Source organism: Myripristis murdjan, chromosome 11 (genome assembly GCF_902150065.1).
Source record: "Myripristis murdjan chromosome 11, fMyrMur1.1, whole genome shotgun sequence".
In the NCBI taxonomy this organism is placed as follows: Eukaryota; Metazoa; Chordata; class Actinopteri; order Holocentriformes; family Holocentridae; genus Myripristis; species Myripristis murdjan.
The window spans coordinates 24,348,250-24,364,022 of NC_043990.1; the positions used below are offsets into that span (position 1 = coordinate 24,348,250).

The 15,773-nt window shown below is 41.5% G+C and overlaps 2 protein-coding genes across 2 annotated transcripts; one reads left to right on the plus strand and one right to left on the minus strand.

Annotated features, from left to right (window-relative positions):
• Positions 1–3,680: 3,680 nt before the first annotated feature.
• Positions 3,681–7,179, minus strand: ndufs6 (NADH:ubiquinone oxidoreductase subunit S6). The gene is made up of 4 exons (XM_030064239.1): positions 6,863–7,179; positions 6,500–6,553; positions 5,256–5,378; positions 3,681–3,819 (listed from the first exon to the last, which is right to left on the minus strand). Exons 1-4 carry the CDS (start codon positions 7,004–7,006, stop codon positions 3,751–3,753), a joined length of 390 nt encoding a protein of 129 aa, XP_029920099.1. The 5' UTR covers positions 7,007–7,179; the 3' UTR covers positions 3,681–3,750.
• An 84-nt stretch (positions 7,180–7,263) lies between these two features.
• On the plus strand, positions 7,264–8,259 carry mrpl36 (mitochondrial ribosomal protein L36). Its single transcript, XM_030064240.1, has 2 exons — positions 7,264–7,419; positions 7,775–8,259. Exon 2 carries the CDS (start codon positions 7,786–7,788, stop codon positions 8,164–8,166), a length of 381 nt encoding a protein of 126 aa, XP_029920100.1. The 5' UTR covers positions 7,264–7,419; positions 7,775–7,785; the 3' UTR covers positions 8,167–8,259.
• Positions 8,260–15,773: the final 7,514 nt, after the last annotated feature.

Here is a 15,773-nt window from a genome sequence, read left to right on the forward strand (position 1 = left end):
AGCACCCTACTGTGATAGGCTACAAACGCATTTTCTTTTATTTTGGTGTCAATATTTATTTTTCCTGTGTGAAATTAGTGTAATAGACATACTACAATGCCATTTACTTCAAAAAAATATATATCACCAGTTGAATTTGACGTCAGACAGACAGAGGGTAGTGTCATTAAGGATTCAGAGTGGCACTCAGATAAGAGGTTGGGGCCAGTGCCGAGTGCAGTTAAGAGAGATAAGGTTACACCTGTTCTCTCCCTAAGGTGCTAGGAACATGAATAGTCCCCCTGGGTCCAGAGCTCACACACTGCATAAAAACAGTGCAAAAAAAAAAATTGAAATCTTGAAATCTTATTTTCTTTAAAATAAGTGGGGTGAAAAATCTGCCACAAGCATGAGATAATTTAACTTGTCTCCAAAGCAAATCAACATTTTTCTTGAAACAAATGTAATTTTCTTGATACCAAGGAAGTGATTTTTTTTTATTTATTCTGCTTTGTGTCAAGAAAATCATGCATTCTATACTTATTTCAAGAAAAGCATTTAACTACATGGTGACAATGTTTCACAGTGGAAATCGCCACAGTGGAAATATCAAGCAATCCCTCCCCCCAAACTCCACACACCACCATGGTTCAACATGGTGATGCAAACCTTAAAAGCACTTTCATAAGTGACCATAATTTGGATTTAGCTTGGAAATTTTAAGTTTTTCTTGTGACCTTTCATCCCCATCTTCTCTCTTGCCTGTTTTCATGCTTTCTGAGTTGCTCCACTGACCTTTCACTCCTATCCCCTCCTTGTTTCTGCAGCAGTGGCCTCTTCTCCCCATCTCTCCTTCTTCCCCTATTCATTCCTCAGCCCTCATCTCTCTCAATATCCCCATCCTCCTCGATCCCACCCTCTCTCTCTCTTATCCCTCCCGTTCCTCATCCCACCTCTCCTAAGTCTGCTCTACACACACAAACAAGCCAGTCAACAGCAAGTCTGACACGAAGGCCTGCTCCCTGGGCCATATGATGTGATTAAGCCCCACTGTGTTTCTTTACAGGTCGGGGAATGTTAGACCCGATGTTTACTTGTCTAGCTCACACCACCAGGCGCAGTTTTCTCCCTTGTGTGATATGAGAAAATGCACTGAGAGGTAATATGCGTGCATAAAAGATGGTATGTTTTCCATTCAAAATAATCCAGAATCAGATGAAGCACAATAATGTTGATATGGAAGTGAAATTTCATTCATTTTCAAACAACAACATTTACAATATTCTTATTTTATTCTTCTATTCTATGCCCCTGTGACCCCTCTTGTGTGCCACATCTACATTTAAGATTTTAGATGGAATGTCTGCACAGGAAGTATTGACAACTTCAAATTACTCCTCTCTGCACCTTCAGTCTGACACTTATTCCCCTCTCAACACTGTCTGTGTCTCCCTTACATACCGGAACACACACACACACACACACACAGCCACACACATACACATACACACACACACAGAAGTCTCTTGCGTCTTGTCACACACACTTTGGTTTTCCGGGGCTATCAAAGTGCTGAGTGCAAACTCTCTCCTCCAAAAACTGTCACATGTCGTCAGAGGTGTCTCGCTCCCCGCGGTAACCCTCTGAGCTCTTGGCACTAGAACAAGTCATTATTTCCATGGTAAAGGTCAGGAGCTCTGTCACCTGACTCTGAAGTGGAGCTGAGCGGAGTCGCCCCCTGACAGTGACCAAAGGTCAGTTTTCTATTTTGCTTCCTAATACAGTGGATATGGATTGGAGGAGGACACACTGCTCCCAGATCTGTGTCGAGCAGCCCCTTCTGGCCAGTGACTTCCAGAAGCTTCAGATAATTGGCTGCAGGGAGCTCTATAATGAGCCTGAAGTGCTGTAATATGACACATCTTAAAGGAGGAATATTTTAATAGGGCAATTACAACAGCGCAGAGAAAGTTTTGCATGGAGAGACTGATTGTTGTGGAGAGGCAGTGTGTTAAGGAATTCAGTGGCATTTAGCACCATTATCTATGTGGCCAAGCGGTGTGAGGAGATTTCACTGTGATTACAATCTCACTGGAGCCTATCTCTGTCTGAATTATTTGACCTCACCATGCAGGCCACACTATGTTTCAGGGTGGTATTCTCAATTATCATCTAAGATTATGCAGAGAGAAATGGATAACTGGTTGTAGTCAGACCTCTCTAGAGATTTGACAGTTTAAAACCGTGAATGAGCCTGTCGGCAAACTGCATGAGTCTGACTTCAGACAATTCCAGCATAATCTGGAGTTATCTGAGGATTATTACATTTAAGAGTATTGCTGTTCCATTGCACTGTGTGGTGCATTTAAGAGCAATGAATAATTAAACACGGTGCTGTTTAATTCAACACAATTCATATGCTCAGTTTCATTCTAAGATTTTGCCCCTAGCAATGCCAGCCATCCACCACCTCTGAACCGCTAAAACTTACCAACCACAAAGCCGACCAGTCAGCTCCCTGACACTGACCCGGCTAGCCTGCCTCATTTTAACAATGCTCCCCTCTCCCCTTCAATCATCCAAACTGGCCTGACTATAGATGAGGTTAAGTACAGCATAAGCCCCACTTCCAGGAGTCACCAGGGCCAATTATATCAGCCTGACTACTCTTCCCAACCTGAGCTCCATGGTGTGGAAAATGCAGTTCCACTGGCTGCATCACTGGGGACAGGACAGGCTAGCGCTGTCTGGAGCCTGAGCTGAGCGCAGGCCAATTTGGCATGCAGAGGTCTATGGAGAATAAGCCTGATGAAATATATATATGATCTTCTTCAAACATGTATTGTTCCGCGCTGCTGTGTCTTATCAGGCTGGCTCCCTCCTGATGTCTTCCAGGCTTGGCAGAGCGAGACTCTACAGCGCAGACTTGGGAGGGCCGATGCACAAGGAATGCTAAGGCTCTTTCAACACTCATGATAAACAGAGTGGAGGCAGGCCATATGTTGCCTACTTATTGATGACAGCAGGTTCAAAGCACTGATATCACAAGGAAACAATTGTTCATGTATTTCAACATGCAGTGAAACCATCAGTTTCCTACTCGTTAGCAACAATGAACCAGATGAGTGTGAATATATAAATCTACTTAGCTGGTTTATTAAGGTTCACAGTGATCAAGCCAGTTTTATTACAGTTAAAACTAACAGAGCTCTTAGTGTCCCATTTAAAACCATGCGCCGTTCAATGTCTTAAGTGTGCACACACTACTTTGGCTATCAAATTTGCCAAAAAAATCTATGGGACACTGCTGACCTCTGCCTGTCACAGGGAAAAGTGCATCTGGCCATGCAGTACAAACTTACAACTTCACTGAGTTGCACTAATATCAGTTGGATTGACAGCCTGGATCACGTCTTGGTGACATGACAAGCATCTGAAATGTACTTAAGAAAAAAAAACAAAAAAAACAAAAATACATTAGCTGGATTACACTTACTACCCTTCCGCAACAGCCCACAGTTTATTTAATTAATCAGCAACAAACAACAAAATAACCTTACATAATGTACAGGCTAGAACCTTTTATAAGAGGAAACATTTTAATATATAGTTGTGTTATATTCACCATTTTGGTGATGGGCAATGTAAGTTTCGCAACTTTTGTCCAAACAGGACAAAGAGAAATCAATTTCTGAGGCAGATTAAAGAGTGAGTATAATTTATTAACCAGAGCGACAATTTACAGAGAGAAGAAAGGACAGAGGATGTGTCTCAGTGATGGTGTTTCTGCTTGAACTGTAATCCACAGTAGCCACATGTGCCCACTCTGGTATCTTTATCCTGGAGACAAAGAGAGGAAACATAAACTGTCAGTATCTACATCACTGAGGGCCTGTCAATGCACTCGAAAAATCCAATACAAAATGTCATGTTTACTTAGATTGTCTTCTCACGGTAAAATGACAGATGTTTATATAACCCAGTTCACCTTGAGTCAAAGTTTAGAATCATTATTTTGCCATGTAAACACCAAAGCGCAAGTTCGTCCACTAAATACACATGTCAATAAGGTCAAAGAGGAGGTTCACCCAAAGTGCAATGGCTGTATGACAGTTCATGAATAACAACACGGTGACAGAAGTGTTGCACCGTGCATGAATAAATTACATCATTTTCCGCTTTCAGATGTTGCTGAGAATAAAACAGCTTGAATAATGGTGTTCTGGCTGCATATTAATGTGACCTGACACAATTTTCTCACGTTTTGTCTGACATTGAGCTGACTTGATCTCCCTGAGTAAACCAGCATAACATTAAATAAATCCACGTAAACTGTGAAAACGGTGCCACTTTGAACCATGCACATGTTTTTATCTAATTCAGGGTAAATGGAAGTATTGTATTGTATTGATAGCTGCATGTAACCATTTTTAGAATACCGGTCCTATATGATGAACCATGGTTTCACATGAATGCTAAAGTGGGCAATAATTTGACTCATTGCTCATCACAGCACACTATCTGAATATTGAGGCCCCTGTTACTATACCAAGCAAATGGGGTCCTGTTTGTGGAGGGGAGAAATACAATGACCACAGCATTGTCAGTCTTCTTTCAAAGTGAGCAAATACAAATATATTGAATGAAATAGATATTCTTCGAGTAAAAGTTCAAATTATTTTATTCATACAGACAGACATAATGAGTGTCTACAAGCCCTTTATGAAAAAGGGCCTTCCTAGATCAACAACCCACACCGCTATAAACTGTGTAGAGCAACCACTAACTATTTGTGCCAATGTAAGTATAGTAGCATGGTGTGTTAAACATCAGGAGAAGAAAGTATACATGTCTTTTCCCACCAATGATGCAGTCACTGTGTGAGCCAGTTAGTTAAAATGTGCATCAAGTTTCCTTAGAATCACACTGTAGCAACTGTGGCCTGACAAAGTTTGAAATTCAGACCTTGAATTGTGGTGCCCCCATCAGGCTAATCAGTGTAGTGCATCAAACCATGGGGTTTCATGCAAATCAAACCAATGATATCTGAGATACCACCTGAGATTATCACATCTGACAGATAAAGTGGCTTGTTTTGTTCATAAATTATGCAAAAATGCACATCCACAAAAAATTAAAACAGTGCTGGAATACAGGGAATCTACTTAAGAAATAAAGGAAAAATGTAAACTGCAGACTTTATGACACAGTTCCAGAGTTTTCTTATTCCACAACAGGAGTTTTTTGTGATCATTCTAGTGTGTGTGAGCTCTCACCAGGTTGATGTAGACTTTGGGGTGGCCCAGGGCTCCTCCACCTCCATCACAAGACACCACCCTGGCCTGCACGTCAGCCACTGGCTCTTCTGCCACCAACTTGATGGCAAAGTTCTCGTTCACCTGGACACAAAGAGATAAAGATGGACACAGTCCAGGAATTGGCCTCATTACCCCTCAACTAATCTCCAGTCAGCACAGTGAGGTTTTTGCCACTGAGAGGGGTAGGACCAAGCTTTCAGGGAACTGAACAAAAAATGACTGCTGTTCAGTTTGGCACACAGGGACTATCAGGATATGCGCTGTTGCTGCATTATAACTCAGGTCTTGCAATGATGTCCACTTGTGACCCTAATATGCAGTGTCTAATCCTCAATTTGTCATGCCCTCCAGTGGCCTGTAGTCAGACAGCCTGAGTTAATGCACGGCATATCTGCACACTGTTTAACTTTTTTTTTTTTTTTTTTTTTTAACGATTTAACAGCGCAATAATTTAATTCATACTTTTAGGATTTTTCAATAATTTAACAGTGCAACACCTCTGTGTATATATTGTGTATATAGGCATACTTTTTACATATGCTTAAATTCTTTTTTCTTCATTTATTGTTGTATTATTTTTTGTAATTTCTAATGCACATATTTTAATATGTCTTACTCTTTTACTCAATTTCTTATAACTTCAATCATGCTGATAAAATATTCTTCTCTAGAGAGTTGGCAACTGACCCAATTCCCCCTTGGGGGTCAATAATATCAATATCAGTATTTCTGATTCTGACCTGTCCAATTAACTAAGCAACAAAAATTTCGCCCATAGTTATAAAATTGGTTTAGTAGAAAATAAACTGCCGTTTCATGCATAAAAAGACACATTTTCTTAAAGGCTGATTGTGTTGGTTTTTGATATTTAGTGATAAGGACATAAGGTGCAATGAGGAGCAGCTCCTGAAGACTTGAGAGCAACTCTTATGTGATGTTTCTCAGGTCTTTTATGATTGTCTGTGAGCAAGAAAATCCTGCAATTTACAAAAAGTTAGACTGCACAAATTTTGGAATGGGATTCTTTTTAGGGGTAGATAACATTATGATAAATGCTAGGATGGTGTGTGCGCCATGCGGCAACATATTTGCTGGCAATATTAAAAAGTAGCTGCCTTTAAACCTTTACTTAAAGCAAGACACCTTTGTAACTTGCACAACCAGCAGCCATCACTACGCAGCTTCCACAGTCTACGACTTACCTCTTTCTGTCTGCCAACAAATCTGGCTCTCCTGTGGTCCTTTTCTTCATACACCTGAGAGTAGGAAACATGTCAACAGGATTAGGATAATCAGGTAACAGCAGCAGCTTCTCCTATTTTATTGCTATTGTTATAGCGCCCATTATACTTATCCTAGCTAGCTCAGGCAAAATAATTAGTTGTCAAAATAGTGATTTTGGAGAGATAATGGATGCCTTGCCGGTATCTGTCCGATAATGGATCCACTTGCATTATTAGCAAACACTAACTGCTAAACGGCTAAGGTTAGCTAGTCCAGCTAGCAGCGCCGTCTCACCTCCGGTCGGGAGTAAAGCCTTACGGACGTGACAGATAAAACATTACCTGTCCGGTGTGGGTGATTGCCTCGCCAGTGCTGGACACCTCCACGCTGTAGCGACGTGCAGGCACGGCGGACAACCTCAGGGGAGACGCGAACACCTTAGCATTTTTACTGAAGGACAGAAACCTGCCCGCTAACGCCGCCATGTTTACACTGAACGAAGTTTTTTCCCAAGCTTCCTTGCAAACAGCGCCTCCTCCCTCAGGCTTTAAACGGCCCCAGTGTCTCTATGTGTTAATGTCGTTCACATATATGTCCTTCACTCACGCTGTTGAATAAATGCGATACATTATATTCCACTAACAGTTTCAAAAAGCATTTTACAAACTGGTCCATACTGTCACGGGGTCATTCATATCGTCAATTAAACTTCAATGGAAAGGAAACCGTCTCGCGGAAGGACCACGGGGAGCACCTTACGTATCTCCTGACGTCGCAGACCGGAAGCAGTTGTCTCCTTGTACAAGCAGCAGCAGTACCGTGCCAGTGTTGTGGCGATTAAAACGCTATATTCCGGGCTGTTGCCCCTGTTTTTGAGCCTTTTGGGAAGTTCATAAAGGTTTGTGTTGAGTCACCGCTCATACGACTGTGACAGGGCGAGATAAAGCTTTAGTTTTGGTTGTTTTTGTGTCTGGCCTTGAACACTAGCCGCACTGCACGCTGTCTCCTTGGCGTAACAGGCGTAACGCTGACGAGCGTAGTTGTATGGTGTTATGAGAAATTGAAATGAACGAGGCAGCTAATGATGATTGTATGTGTGTGTTGCACTGTTTACGTGTTTTGTTTCGCACAGCTTTTGCATCAGGTTCTCAGTTTTGGTTTATTTTGAGACGCAGCAAAATGGCATGTTGTCAGCAGTGGACTCATGTGGGTACATAATTAACATGAATTTGTGATAATTCTGTCTCTCTCAGGCATTGACACCATGGCACCTCTGCTGCTGAAGCACCTGGCCTGTGCCCTGTCCCGCCAAGTGGTCCAGATGAGCCGGTTTACCTTGAGCTCCTCGTCACCTGCAGCTGCTGCTTACAGATGTGTCTCCAGCCTCGCTGCAGCTCCCGGCAGGCTGCTCCTGTCCTCAGCCAGAGTGAAGTCTGTCCAACCCCCGTCACCAGGATCTTCTGCCCAGTGTGCATCATCCCTGCTGGGACAGTGTCAGCATCTTCCCTGCGTCCAGCCCAGTGCAGGGATGAAAACCAAGTCCGCCCTGAAAAGACGCTGCAAAGACTGTTTCATTGTTCGGCGGAGAGGCCGTCTGTTTGTGTTCTGCAAGACAAATCCGAGACACAAGCAGAGGCAGGGATAACATGCCGCCGGTTCTTGACACCGACGCTTTGAGAGTGTGGGAATTTTTGAGTTTATTGAACTGTATGAGGAAAATAAAGTGTTTGACTGCTCATGCCTATCATCGCTTCTTCCTCAGAAAAAAGATGCAGAAATATGCCTTGTGACATATTATAAATCCCATGTCATCAAATGTATCAAAAACAACTACACAACACTTAAAAAACAACAAAGAAACTTGTTTCTAGGGTTATTTTGGCCATGGCAAAATTGTTTATATGTGAATTTGGCTATTGTAAAAAATAACTTGAAAAATGAACTATTATTAAATGTGATTGCCTTTCAGCTAAACTGTGTGGCAAAACATGATAGCCAGCCATAATATCTCAAGTCACTGCCAGTGAGATACATCTGTTTGCTCATTGGTTTTATTGCCCTCTAATATAACATTGAAATTCTTTTAACTGTGTAAAAAGTGCCTCAAGTACCACAATGGATAATATTTGCACAGATTTAACTGTGTAAGCCAAAGCGGGACACAGTCACTCGTTGGCTAAACAGAAAAAAATCAATCTGTTCAGTGGAGTCATTTAATATGCAGTGAAAATCAGTCAAAGATAGTGAGCCATCATTAGCAATGCATGTTAAACAAGTCTGCTAAGTATGACCATATGTGGTGAAATTAACTTGAAACAACAGCAGCTTTTCTTTTAGGGCTCCTTCAAATTCCTGCTCAGCGTTTTTCTCTTACAGTTTGGTACTTTGTATTACCCTGCAGTAGCAGTGCATCCAGAGATCAACACCTTTGCAACACATGGAGATCTCTGCCAGCCGCTGTCAAATTCCACAGAGCTCCTTTATCAAGTGTTGAGGCCGAGTGCTTAATAAAGTGAGTAGGTCTACCCCAAACAAGCTCCAACCACAATGTCACAGCCAAAAACTACAAAACTGGATAAACACTTAAATGAATAACAAAAAAAAAAAAAAAAAAATACTCAATTGCAATTTCATGCTGATTGTTAAACCAGTGATGGAAATTTTGTCTTTATACTCAGAAACACTTGTTTTGTACACAAACACTTTTTCATTCACAAATTGAACCACATGAGGGAGCCAAATCATATCTATTCCCTAAACAGAATCTAACCTGCCACAACATTTGCCACTTCCCCTATTTTTTACTCTCAAAAGCAGTTTATTATTTCAGTGTCTGGTGTTTATTACTTCTCAGTTCCCGCAGATCGCTGTTTAGTAGTGTGCTTTAAATATGGAGTCACAGCTACATGCTGCCTCTCACGCATACACATTTTCAACAACCAATGTCTTGCAGAAAGAAATGGCAGCTTATCCTAACCACGTTAACCACATTTGTGTTGCTGGAAGGAGGAGAGTTCAACACACACAGCAGTGTTGACAGGCTGCAACCTGCAAACAACACAGCGAGGAGTTTGGCAACAAACACAGATCCTCCGATAGCTAGGTGACTGTGCTCGAGTGGCTCTCCTGAAGGAGTTTAATGAGTACAAAGTGCTTGAGGTTATGTGTATTTTTTTTTCCTTCTTTTTTGTCTGAATGTTTGTCTAAGTGATTTCCAGACAGCAGATAGTGATGGGTATTGATCTCAAACTTCTCTTAATGTGCCGCTATTATACTGAAGCACATGGACACACTTGTCTTTGTTAGGCCACATAGCTGCTCCCCAGTCCTCCTATGTAATGTGCACTATATGTGAGGGACATTTTGTGGATATTAGGGACATCAGCGCGTAAGAATATCCCCTTGAAAGACACGGATCAAATGGAGTTACGCCTCCGATCACAACCACGGCACAGGTCATATCAAATAGACTCTCCTATTTGGCGCATATCCAAAATGCTTTACAGTAATGAGTACATTCAATTTTAATACCGGAGGAAGAGCAGGAAAACAACATCTGACTAGACAAACACCTGTAGGATAAGCCAGTCAGCCCAGTGATGTGGTGTACGTTTAACGTGTGTGACTTCTGAAAATAAACCAAAACTTCCCCTGAGTGATGAAGCTGCTGTCATCTGATAGCTGAAGACACAAAAAAGAAGTCAGGCTGGGAGAACAAATTAATGGGTGGATCAAATACAGGAGGAAACACAACATCAAATACACATCTCACCCCAAACATCTCATGCACTCCACACACAGGCTCACAGAGTTCTTATTGTGTGTGTGTGTGTGTGTGTGTGTGTGTGTGTGTGTGTGTGTGTGTGTGTGTGTGTGTGTGTGTGTGTGATGAGCTCTCACGTAAGCGGCCTGAAAAGGTTTTCCAGAAACAATGTCAGGGGATAGAAGTCTATTTTGTTCTCCTTTAATGGGATTGACACATTGTTGCTCACTATTACCTCTGACCATCCATGCCTGCATTGATGCAAGTTTATATTTCAAAAAGTTAGGCAGGTATTGTACACATTTCCTTTTTCACACACATTGTTCTATAAATACATATTATTTCTTTTAGATAATTCATTATTTGTCCTATCAATTGATATTTTCTTGTGTGGGTGTGCACCAAGTGGAAGGTGTAGGACACTAAAAATATCCAGAGCACTAATGTAAACTCCCCTCTATAATGACTTCTAATGCCTGAGAGGTCTAATTCAAGTGTATGTAAAAGCTCGTCATGAATATATTTAGCAAATCAATGAATAACATTTCCTGGGTGTGACCCCACTACCACCATGTTACTTGTGTGTGTGTGTGTGTGTGTGTACTGAGCAACACTGAATGAATCAGCCAATGACTTTATTACTGACTGAAATCAGATATTATTCCATCTGTGTGCTGTTGGCCACACAGCAGCAGCACAGACCTCAGAACAGCCGACAGAGGAAACGCTGGACTCTTATCTTCCTGCTCTTTTTGACATCTGAAAAGTAAAAAGCAAAGAGCAAAGCTGGAGGCTGAACTCTCCCTGATGGAAGAAGCCATCAGCTGCAGCGCAAACTCATGTCAGAGTGAGGAGCTCCTCTGGCTAAAGTCAACTACAGAGTCCACCTCTGGACTCACTGTTTTGGTGGAGCCTTCATCCACTTCAGCAATGTGTGAGGATTCAACTAAAGATGTTGTTTTGGAGTCAGGCCTGTTCTGTGTTATCCTGTGGCTCAAATATCACCGAAATTTCCTTCACTGTGATATTGTTCATGTTGGCCATAAACTGTGTCCCACAGTTGTTCAGCTCCTCCATCAGGATGTCTGTCCTATATTTTTCCTTTACCTTTTCCACAGTGTAGAGGGTCTCCTCATCGTAAATCGAGCGGAGTGGACTGAGCTGCTGTGAGCGCAGGGCCGAGCACAGGCAGGAATCAGCTTCATTTGAACAATTTACTTGAATACCACAGTTCAATTCTGTAGCGTTAGCTGCTTTGTGGTTGCAATATCATGATGTTTTCCTCTTCAGAAGTGCCCATAGGACAGGAATGTGGCTGACATGCCATTTCATAATTAAAACCTGTACAACAGGTCTCAGTTTATAGCATAAGTTTTAGTGTAGTGATCAACTGAAATAAAAAACTTCCACCCATAGCCACACTTACATTGTCATTATATCAGTGTCATCTTCATCTGTCATATAAATTTATGATGTCCAATAGATTCCATTTTGTTTATTGATTGATTGATTGATTGATTGATTGATTGATGATTGGTGACCCATGTCCTCTGGCCACTAGAGAAACCAGTAACTGTTCCTCTTCAGATTTGGCGTCTTCAACTTCTGACAAGGGCTGATCTGGGTTTTAGACAGGACTGTGAAAGTAATTAGTGATCCAATTACTTTTTAGAGAGATTAATTAGTACAATTATGTGATTACACTTTGTAGAAAGTAATGAGTAATTTTACTTGATTACTTTTTTGGAGTAACTTACCCAACACTAGTATCCTGTATAGTCTTTTTACTTTCATTATAGGACAATAGTTTGTTTTCATAAGGGCCTTTGTGTGTGTGTGTGTGTGTGTGTGTGTGTGTGTGTGTGTGTGTGTGTGTGTGTGTCACCTTTACACAGCCACATGCTTGCAGCCATCAGTATTCTTCATTCAACTACGCCAATTGGCCAGACAGAGTGAGACACAAACAGGAAGTTGGGTGATTTTGCTTTCAGAAATAAAATTTGAAACTCTTTGGAAGACACTGAAATTCCCATGAGGATTTTTTTTGAGTGGAGTAACAGTAGAGGGCCAAACCTTGAAAATTTTTTTTTTTCCAAAAGCAGGGGACCACTTGGCCTTTTAACAGGTGAACTGACACCACTGAATCCTCACTATTTTTATTTTTCACTGTTCGAACTGTGAGACTGCTGAGTAGAAGAGGGATGAGTGGATCAAAAGTTACACAAAAAAAAAATTGTGCATATTGTTTAACTTGCACTGGTAATCTATTTGCGCCGTTTCGGTGCTAGACCTTCATCAGGCAAATAATTGTGAGCCTGCAATCAATCAATCTTCCACATGTAATAAGACCAGGAGCAATGACCAGTGCCGGCTCTACCCATGTTGGTGCCCTAGGCAAAATTTCTCCTTGGTGCCCTTCCATACTGTGAAGCAAGTCTGGTGCTTGTCTCTGTATTTTTTGTTTTGTTCGTCATTTGTTCTAATGTTAACGTAAATCTTACCATAACCTTAACCAAGTATATTTTCTGGCTCAACCTAACCAAACTGTGATTGTTTTGATGCATGTGCACCATGGCTTGTGGCATATCTTCTCTTGTCGGTAGGGGCGCTAATTTAAGAAATGCTCATGTGGGGTGTATTAGAGGGTGAAACCATCTAACTATGTGGTTGTAGGACTTGTTGGACAGTTTACAAAATCATACATGGAAGAGTAAAACACTATGTATAATGACAATCACAAATACATCCCAATCTTGTCCTTAGATGCATACATTATATGGGCAGATTTCTATAAAATAAAATTTTAGAGTCCCAAAGGCTGACTGGATTCTCAGAAAGATACATTCACAAATGTAACACGTTACATTAATAAATCAACGTATGGTGATACATTTATGTGACATAAAGTAAAAGAATCAATGATAACAAAAATAGATTCATCCATGATAATACAACAGACTACCATGTCTAAAAAAAATTACATTGGGCAAACACTACATCAATGTGTGAAGTAATTTTCTTAGGTAATTGTCTTAGGTAATTATCTTAGGTGGCAGGTGATGCCACCACCCATAGAGTACAACAGGTGGTGACATCACTCGCCAGCAAAGACCAGGCACTCTGCTTTTCACCATTAGAGGTCAGGCTTCACAGAGATGTGGATTTGGGGTTTAGTTACTCTTTAAAGAGGAGCAAGCCTACCGAACGTGGAAACATACATACATTCCCTACCACAGTAGCATAGAAAATAGTGTCAACCCATGTGTAAGCAGAAGTACATTGCCAATACTCTTATGGACACTGTGACACAACATTGCAGCAGAGGGTTTTCCCATATCTGTTTTGGTAACTGTTGCTGCGTGTGTCATATTTATATCAAAACAAAAAATAGAATATAATCATAGAACACAGAAGGCTGTCCAAATGAAAACATGAGCTTTTTCAACTGCTTTTTCAAAGACTGGTAAAACAGAAGAAGTAGCTTTTGGTAGAAAATGGACGCTTGTTGGAAATGGCTGTCGTTCCCAGTCAACCTGATCCAGGAGCCACTTCTGCTGTGCACTGGGATCAGCCTCAGTGGCTTGGGTCTCTGGGCGGTCACGTTCTTCACTGGAGGATTTTGCAGAGAGCCAGAAGAGGACAGCATCTCTGTTAGTGATGGTGAGCTGAAACCTCAGCTACTTAAGCTGCCTTAGACACGGCTTAGCATAACTTAACCTTAGTTATTGCTTCACCCTGGAAGATAGCCTGCTCTATATTAAGCTCCTTTAACTATAACGACAACCTCTACTACTACTACTATCAAAACTGCTGCTACCACTTACCAAACTATACCTCAGCCACTGATAAGTGAGGCTATTGCACTTTCACTGATACCTCTAATCATGCTCCTTCTGCAAAAAAAAATGACTCCAGTTAAGGATGGTGATGATGATGACAATGATGATGATTTTTTTTCTCCCATCAACAACATTTTCTTGAAAAAGAACCCACTGAATCTGAGGAAGAATCTGAAGACGAAGAAGAAGTAATTGTGTCAGATCAGGTATGAAGTTGTTATCCACAGGAAAGAAACGATAATTACGACATCGCCTATGTCCACTATGGCATTTGAGTGAGTGAGTGTGTGTGTGTGTGTGTGTGTGTGTGTGTGTGTGTGTGTGTGTGTGTGTGTGGCTGACTAATTTTCTACATGATAGGCTCCACTAAATCCTGCCCAGCTGGTGGGTAGCCTCATGGAGGCTATGCAGAGGCAGCTGGGAACACAAAATGCGGTAGGTGCTGACTTTCCAAAGTTGAATTTATGTGAATTTGGATATGTGGCATCATTTCATTCATTCTGCTCTTTCAACAGTCTCTCAGTGTATTGACGAACAATGTATTGCCGAGCTCTTTGGTTCATGAAGCTCCACAAATGCTTACATCTGAATTGGCAAATGCCAACCCGGGTGGACAACTGGTATTTTATAATATTATTTCAAATAAATTCAGTCAGTTTGACCTTTGTTACAGTCTAGTGCTGGACTAGTTCTTCCTAGTAAGACTGAATATGGGCTTCTGGTGTTCAACAGTCTGGCTCTGGAGCGCTGAGCCATGTGCGGTTTTCTGATGTCGTGCACATGCTGAGAGAAGTCTTAGAAAGCGACAACCTGGATGAAGAGGTAGTTTTCCATAATATGAGAAACCCATTTTAAGTGCCTCTTTTTCATTCTCACAACTACCTCCTACTGAATTTCTCTACGCTTGCTATTAATCCCATACATGTTATTCCTGCTGCAGGTGGAATGAAGCTCCAGCTGGGCCAATACTTTCATACTGAAGAGGATCAACATGTCACAGCACATATTTAATAAAAGTTTGCACCAAGAGACCTTGGGTGACTCCTGAATTGAAGGAGCTTCTCAATTTGTTAATAATATGAATGTCTCTTACTGCTGTTTTGAGAATTTTTACTCTAGATGGGGGACCAAGGCAATTAATACAGTCAGTAAAACACATTAGAATACAAACCTGTAGCTTTAACAGAGGGAGACATGACAGACATATTTATCAGGGTCAGTTCCAACAAATCTCATGGCCTTGATGGGATCATCTGCAGGACTAACTGTGCTGGTCAAGTGGCCAGTCCCTTCCCAGCAGCTGTTGCACCGGTCAGCGGATACTCGTTCTGTACCAGAGTTGTGGAAAAGGGCCTGGATCATGCCTGCTCTCAGAAACAGCAGGCCTGAGGAGCTGAATGACTTCACCCAGTGGCTTTTATCATCAATCCAGATGAAGTGCCTGCAGAGGGAAGTGCTTCATGATATCTCCCCTCGTCTCTAATCAGTTTCCTTTTTGAGGATGGTAGGGGTGTGGAGGATGCACTCTCAGTTATGACTATTTATAAACATTTGGAACAAGCTCACAGTTGTGTTAACATTCTCTTCATTGATCTAGTAATTGCTTTTAATAATGTATGGCCTCATTTACTGGGAAACATGCTGAAGGAC

Excerpts from the sequence above, each read along its gene's own strand:
- ndufs6 (XM_030064239.1), bottom strand. The coding sequence starts at position 7,006 with ATGGCGGCGTTAGCGGGCAGGTTTCTGTCCTTCAGTAAAAATGCTAAG. Across the intron at positions 6,554-6,862 it reads CAATCACCCACACCGGACAG|GTGTATGAAGAAAAGGACCA; the intron begins GTAATGTTTTAT and ends TCCTACTCTCAG. Across the intron at positions 5,379-6,499 it reads TTGTTGGCAGACAGAAAGAG|GTGAACGAGAACTTTGCCAT; the intron begins GTAAGTCGTAGA and ends CTTTGTGTCCAG.
- mrpl36 (XM_030064240.1), top strand. The coding sequence starts at position 7,786 with ATGGCACCTCTGCTGCTGAAGCACCTGGCCTGTGCCCTGTCCCGCCAA.